Raw genomic sequence first — 7,500 nt, 5'->3', positions numbered from 1 at the left:
CTCCTCGGCTTGCTAATTAGACGAAGGAAGGCGACACAAAGTTTAGCATCGCCAACGCTTTTTAAAAGAAAAAACATCTCGATACACACATGAGGCTTCAAAAACATACTGTACTGTGCTGCAAACAAGGGGGTGGGGTTAGGTGGGGTTTGGTGGGGTCGCAGAGCGACTAGGTTTGGGAAAAAATACGGTTTGGTAACATTCGATTTCAAGCCTCCCTGCATAATAATTTTGCCATTTAGCAGACGCTGTTAATCCAAAGCGATTTACAGTGACATTCCCCCTGGAGTAACTGAGGGCTAAGTGCCTTACTCAAGGGCGGAACACTAGTGGTGGTGTTTCAGGCGGGATTTGAACTCACAACCTTCCGATCACCTGTCCAACTCACTATCCACTAGACCACCACTACCCCTGCATGATTGACGCATTCTCTTTTACATCTTATTGCCAACACGCACAAGCCTCTACGATGTCTTATAACCACATTTACAACGACAGAAACAGCCACCCAAAGTGCTTAACAGATACAACAGGTGCCGAAATAAAAGTGCAGAAAAGTGCAGTTTGTCGGGAGGCAGGCTCACCTCAGGTCAAAGATCAGGGAGAAGAGGTACGTCGTCTTAGCTAAGGTTTTAAAAGCCTCGACGCTCTGGGCAGATCTGACGTGGAGGGGGAGGCTGTTCCAGAGCCTAGGGGCTGCCTTAGAGAAGGCTCTGTCCCCTCTGGTTCTGAGCCTGGTCCTAGGGGCCTTAGAGAAGGCTCTGTCCCCTCTGGTTCTGAGCCTGGTCCTAGGGGCCTTAGAGAAGGCTCTGTCCCCTCTGGTTCTGAGCCTGGTCCTAGGGGCCTTAGAGAAGGCTCTGTCCCCTCTGGTTCTGAGCCTGGTCCTAGGGGCCTTAGAGAAGGCTCTGTCCCCTCTGGTTCTGAGCCTGGTCCTAGGGGCCTTAGAGAAGGCTCTGTCCCCTCTGGTTCTGAGCCTGGTCCTAGGGGCCTTAGAGAAGGCTCTGTCCCCTCTGGTTCTGAGCCTGGTCCTAGGGACCTTAGAGAAGGCTCTGTCCCCTCTGGTTCTGAGCCTGGTCCTAGGGGCCTTAGAGAAGGCTCTGTCCCCTCTGGTTCTGAGCCTGGTCCTAGGGGCCTTAGAGAAGGCTCTGTCCCCTCTGGTTCTGAGCCTGGTCCTAGGGGCCTTAGAGAAGGCTCTGTCCCCTCTGGTTCTGAGCCTGGTCCTAGGGGCCTTAGAGAAGGCTCTGTCCCCTCTGGTTCTGAGCCTGGTCCTAGGGGCCTTAGAGAAGGCTCTGTCCCCTCTGGTTCTGAGCCTGGTCCTAGGGACCTTAGAGAAGGCTCTATACGTCAGCTGAACTGATGGTTGCTTGTTGCTCCTTCTTCCCCCCCGGGTCCACAGACATCCTGTCCAGCCTGAACTCCACGGCGCTGTTCGGGGACCAGGACGCGGTGATGAAGGCCATCCAGGAGGCCCGGAAGATGAGGGAGCAGATCCAGAGAGAGCAGATCCAGAGAGAGCAGCTGCATCACCACCAGCAGGGCCTGGAGGCCAAGCTGTCTGCCCTGGGCGGCCTGGGGCTCAACGGGAGCAAGGTGAGAGTCTATACACACACACACCTACACACACACACCTACACACACACACCTACACACACACACAGACACACACACAGGGTCAGGGCCTGGAGGCCAAGCTGTCTGCCCTGGGCGGCCTGGGGCTCAACGGGAGCAAGGTGAGAGTCTATACACACACACCTACACACACACACCTACACACACACACCTACACACACACACACACACACAGGGTCAGGGCCTGGAGGCACACACCTACACGCACACACAGAGAGACAGACACACACCATACACACACCTACACACACACACACACACACACACACGCACGCACGTACGCACACACCTACACACACACACATGCATGCACGCACGCACACACTCATGAGCCTTAGCACTGTAGAGAGACACAAACACTCTTCCTCTTGGAGTCTCAACACATACTGTCACCCATATACACACACACACACACACACACACACACACACACACACACATCCTCAGTGTGTACTGCCAGGCCTCTAGTCTAGTTCTCCTCAGTTCATCCATATCCACCACTTATATTCTGTCTTCTATTCTGCCATCATCCATAGAGGAGTGATATTCTGTCTCTGACTGAAACCCAAGACTGCGCTCATGTCCCAGCCCACCCACACACACACACACACACACACACACACACACACACACACACACTCAACCACACACTCAACCACACACACACACACACCATGTCTTTGAAGAGGCAGGCAGCTTGGCCAATGGCAGCGATGGTGTGTGTGTATGTGTGTGTGTGTGTGTGTGGCACATGCGTGCGTGTGTGTGTGTGTGTGTGTCTGTGTGTGAGTGTGTGTGAGTGTGTGCGTGCGTGCGTGTGTGTGTGTGTGTGTGTGTGTGTGTGTGTGTGTAAAGGGGTGATGAGGTCCATGAGTCCAGCTCTCTCCTCTTTGCCCTTTCGGGACCCGTGCCTCAGGGTCTAAGCCCAATTACAACCCCCCCCTACACCCCCCTACACCCCCCCACAACCCCCCCACAACCCCCCAAGGTTGGGGAGACCACCGCTTTGTACCAGGATCTCACATCGTCATGGGAACCCCTGGCAGAAAAATATATCTTCAATCAACGGGATCAGTCAATCATCCCACCACCACCATACGCTGCGATTGATCCGGTGTTGGCAGGAGTGTGGCGGGGAAGGAAAAGATGATTCATGAATATTTAAGCAGCCAACATCCTCAACTAGGTCACGCTCTCCTGCACTCCAAGATTATCTGCTTTTTTGGGATGGGAGTTGTTGAGTTGTTTATCTAGGATACGGGGTTAACAGACCAGGATTTAGAAAAAGATATGCTAGTTTTTTGTTGGTTTTTTAAAGTTATTTCTTTCTGAGTGGGGCAGTCATTCCCACTCATATTTTTCATTTTATTGGACAGATACAGTGAAGACAGACAGGAAAGTAAGGAGAAGAAGGGAGAGAGTGAGAGAGAGAGGGCATGTCAGCAGGGCATGGGCTGGATTCGAACCCATGCCGACATGGGCATAGTGTGTGCACTGTAGACCGCGGTGCTAGACCACTGGACCACCTCAGGCCACAAAAACAAAACAAAAACATTTTTTTTAGGTGACTCCTGTTTACAACGGTAGGTCTCGGCCCTATATTTTATATTTTTGTCAGAACTTTTTTTTGACTTTGTCAGAACGAACCGAGCAGTGCAGCAATTCTCTTTACGGCGCTGTTCCTTCTAATAAAACCCTCATTTGGAAACTCTCAAAGTAATTGTTTCCGCTCTGAAACAGCAGCAGCCTGGGTGTTTGTTGTTGGTTGTTAGTCGTTACCTAACAACAGTTCCGTGATATTCTTCTTCTTTTTTTTTTTTTTTATAAGTTCTTTTTTTCTGAGTGGGGCAGTCCCACTCATATTTTTCTTTCTTTTTTAATTGGGATAGAGACTGTAGAGATTTGACAGGAAGGATGGGTGAGAGAGAGAGAGAGAGAGAGAGAGAGAGAGAAGGGATGACATGCAGGATAGAGACAGTAGAGATTTGACAGGAAGGATGGGTGAGAGAGAGAGAGTGAGAGAGAGAGGAGGGATGACATGCAGGATATGTCCGCAGCCGGAATCGAACCGGCAACCCTGCGGTTACATGGTCGAGGATTAATATTCTAATGATTCTTCGGATCCTGACTAAACACAACCAGTTCATTATGTGTTGTGCGTGGTATTGATCTGATTGTGTGTGTGTGTGTGTGTGTGTTTACGTGTGTGTGTGTATACGTGTGTGTGTGTGTGTGGGCCGTATCCAGAACCATTCCTCATCTCAGGCACCGCCAGTCCCCCACGTCTGTATGTCACACTGAAACTGATCCTTGGCTCCTGTGTGTGTGTGTGTGTGTGTGTGTGTGTGTGTGTGTGTGTATACTGCTGTGTGTGTGTGTGTGTATACTGCTGTGTGTGTGTGTATGTGTGTGTGTGTGTGTGTGTGTATACTGCTGTGTGTGTGTGTGTGTACCACTGCAGACTCCTGGCGTTGGCTCCAGTGTGTGTCTTCCTGGCTCAGCGCTGGTCTTGGCCATGCTAATGTCATTATAGCTCCGTGTAGCTCAGACGCTAGCCCCAGCCATGCTAACCCCAGCCATGCTAACCCCAGCCATGCTAACCCCAGCCATGCTAACCCCAGCCATGCTAACCCCAGCCAGGCTAACCCCAGCCATGCTAACCCCAGCCATGCTAACCCCAGCCAGCAGAGTGGCATTGTCGAGTATCCCCTTCTGCTTACGCTGCTTCCAACAGCCTCCCCTCGCCTGCCAAGCTCGCCCAAATAGCCACTGACCGTGTGTGTGTGTGTGTGGGGGGGGGGTTTCGTGTGTGTGTATGCCTCCGCTTTAAGTAAGTGTGCGTCAGTGTGTGTATGTTTGAAATGGATGGTGTGTGTATTAGTGATTGTGTAGGGAGTCACCGTTTGTGTGTGGGGTTTCGTGTGTGTGTATGCCTGGCTTTAAGTAAGTGTGCGTCAGTGTGTGTGTATGTTTGAAACGGTGTTGTGTGTATTACACTCAGGGATTGTGTAGGGAGTCAGTGTGTAGGGAGTTTTGACTGAGCTAAAGCTGCCTTTGCATAATTCTAGGATATTGTGTGTCCTCCCACTAGAAGACAGAGCAGCTCACTGTCATGGTCTGTCATTAAGTCTACTTAATGCTGTCAGTAGTTATTAACAGCTGTCAGGACTGCTCAATCACTCCCTAGCGGGTCTATTGTATGGCACACCGCACAGGCCAGTGGGATAGAGAAATGGGGAACTTGAAGCAAACCAGGACCAGGGCCTGTCCACACACCACCACACGCTTGTGTGTCTCCATAATCTGCCATACAGTCTGCAGCGGTATTCACTAATGTTCTGCTACGCGTTGGTCATCAAAGGCAGAGACGCCAGGAGAGGGAGAGGAGGAGAGAAGGAGAGGGAGAGGAGGAGAGAAGGAGAGAGAGGAGGAGAGAAGGAGAGGGAGAGGAGGAGAGGAGGAGAGAAGGAGAGGGAGAGGAGGAGAGAAGGAGAGGGAGAGGAGGAGAGAAGGAGAGAGAGAGGAGGAGAGGAGGAGAGAAGGAGAGGGAGAGGAGGAGAGAAGGAGAGGGAGAGGAGGAGAGGAGGAGAGAAGGAGAGGGAGAGGAGGAGAGAAGGAGAGGGAGAGGAGGAGAGAAGGAGAGGGAGAGGAGGAGAGGAGGAGAGAAGGAGAGGGAGAGGAGGAGAGAAGGAGAGGGAGAGGAGGAGAGGAGAGAAGGAGAGGGAGAGGAGGAGAGAAGGAGAGGGAGAGGAGGAGAGAAGGAGTGGTAGAGGAGGAGAGAAGGAGAGGGAGAGGAGGAGAGAAGGAGAGAGAGAGGAGGAGAGAAGGAGAGGGAGAGGAGGAGAGGAGGAGAGAAGGAGAGGGAGAGGAGGAGAGGAGGAGAGGGAGAGGAGGAGAGAAGGAGAGAGAGAGGAGGAGAGGAGGAGAGAAGGAGAGGGAGAGGAGGAGAGAAGGAGAGGGAGAGGAGGAGAGAAGGAGTGGTAGAGGAGGAGAGAAGGAGAGGGAGAGAAGGAGAGAAGGAGAGGGAGAGGGAGAGGAGGAGAGAAGGAGACAAGGAGAGGGAGAGGAGGAGAGGAGGAGACAAGGAGAGGGAGAGGAGGAGAGAGGGAGAGGGAGAGGAGGAAAGAAGGAGAGGAGGAGAGGAGGAGAGAAGGAGAGGGAGAGGGAGAGGAGGAGAGAAGGAGAGGGAGAGGAGGAGAGAAGGAGAGGGAGAGGAGGAGAGAAGGAGAGAGAGAGGAGGAGAGAAGGAGAGGGGAGGAGAGAAGGAGAGAGAGGGGAGGAAAGAAGGAGAGAGAGAGGAGGAGAGAAGGAGAGGGAGAGGAGGGGAGAGGGAGAGAAGGAGAGAGAGAGGAGGAGAGGAGGAGAGAGAGAGGAGGAGAGGAGGAGAGAGAGAGGAGGAGAGAAGGAGAGAGGGAGAGGAGAGGAGGAGTGGTAGAGCTCTCCTTCACAGTTCCAGGAGGGCCCAGTAAACGGTCGCGGGTCGGTTAGAGCAGGGATGCCTGTACCCGTAACCGCGGTAATGAGTTCAACACAACGCTGATAAAAACCCTCTGGGCCAGCGTGATGTTTACGCTGCTTCCATGGCAACGCGATGAGATGTAGCACTAGCGAAGGAGAGAGCCATAGGCCCAGATGTAGAAGAGAGAGTGTTTAAGTGTCTCTTAAATTCAGATTAGACACATTAGTGAAATGTTGATATTGAGATATACATCCAGTGAAACATTGGACATGTGTCCCCTGCCTAGTAAAATACAAAAGTAGGTTCAAAAAGATCAAATAAACGTCTTTAAACATACTATCATATTTTACTAGGCGGGGACATGTCCAATGTTTCGCTGATGAATGACAGATTCCGAAGTTAGCTTCGACTCGGTCCTTTGTGTATTGTCCTGATCGTTTCCTCGGTTAAGTTTCTTCCAACTAATCACCTTGTCGATCGTCTGCTAGTTCTCTGTTAGGCCCCCTTTTAGTTTCAGTTAGTAGTCTTTGCTATGTCCTCTCTAAGTCTGTCGATCTTTGTGTTTCCCGCCTCTTAAAGGCCTTCCTTTTAGTCGTAGTAGCAGACCTCAGTGGTGTCCTCCTCACACACTCTCATACACACACCAGTCCTCTCTAAGTCTGTAGATCTTTCTAGATCTTTCTAGGTCTTCCTAGGTCTTTCTAGATCTTTCTAGGTCTTTCTAGATCTTTCTAGGTCTTTCTAGGTCTTTCTATAGATCTTTCGCCTTTTCTCTGAGCCCTCTGAAGGCCTCCTTTTCGTCGTAGTCGACCATCGGTGGGTGTCCTCCTCTACTCTCATACACACCAGTCTGTAGATCTTTCTAGATCTTTCCAGATCTTTCGCCTTTTCTCAAAGACACTCTGAAGGCCTCCCCTTTCGTAGTAGCAGCAGAGCCTCTGTGGGTTGGGTCCTCCTCACTCGCTCTCACACACACTAACTAAACTCGTCTGTACAGTACAGTCAACTCGGTCACGTATCGGTAACCTCCGTAGTCTTCGCTAAGTCCCCTGGTGTATACAGTTTGTTCAGTACCGGAGCCTCTCTGTAAAGCCCTTGTTTTAGCCCCAGTCCTTTGTTGGTTCCTGGGGAGAGCTGAGTCTCCCTCTCTCTCTCTGGGTCCTGTACGAGCAGCTCCTGTGGTGAGCGCTGCGTTGCCCAGGCACATGTTCTGCGGCGGGGCTGATTACAGGACCTAGCGTCGTGCTGACATTGGAACCTCCCTGGCTCTCCCCTGTATATATAAAAACACAACAGAAGAAGAAGAAGAAGAAGAAAAAAAGAAAAGCCAAACCCGGAGCTCCAAGTTCCACCGGCCCTGCCAACAGCTACCGCGGCAACCATGACTTCACCCGGCAACCATTCTCTCTCTC

The 7,500-nt window shown here is 51.6% G+C and overlaps 1 protein-coding gene across 1 annotated transcript in view; it reads left to right on the top strand.

Moving 5' to 3' along the window:
* sox6 (SRY-box transcription factor 6) overlaps positions 1 to 7,500 on the top strand; it is a gene marked incomplete at both ends in the record, with an annotated part of 21,917 nt that overhangs the window by 4,157 nt on the left and 10,260 nt on the right. The window contains one exon of the mRNA XM_080539079.1: positions 1,397 to 1,590. Within this exon, the coding sequence (XP_080395205.1) occupies positions 1,397 to 1,590 (194 nt within the window). The remainder of the gene's footprint in view (positions 1 to 1,396; positions 1,591 to 7,500) is intronic.

The sequence above is a fragment of the Nansenia antarctica genome (assembly GCF_963989245.1).
Source record: "Nansenia antarctica genome assembly, chromosome: 9".
Taxonomy (NCBI): domain Eukaryota; kingdom Metazoa; phylum Chordata; class Actinopteri; order Argentiniformes; family Microstomatidae; genus Nansenia; species Nansenia antarctica.
Note: the sequence above shows the minus strand (reverse complement) of the source record. Positions and strands in the feature narration are given on the sequence as shown.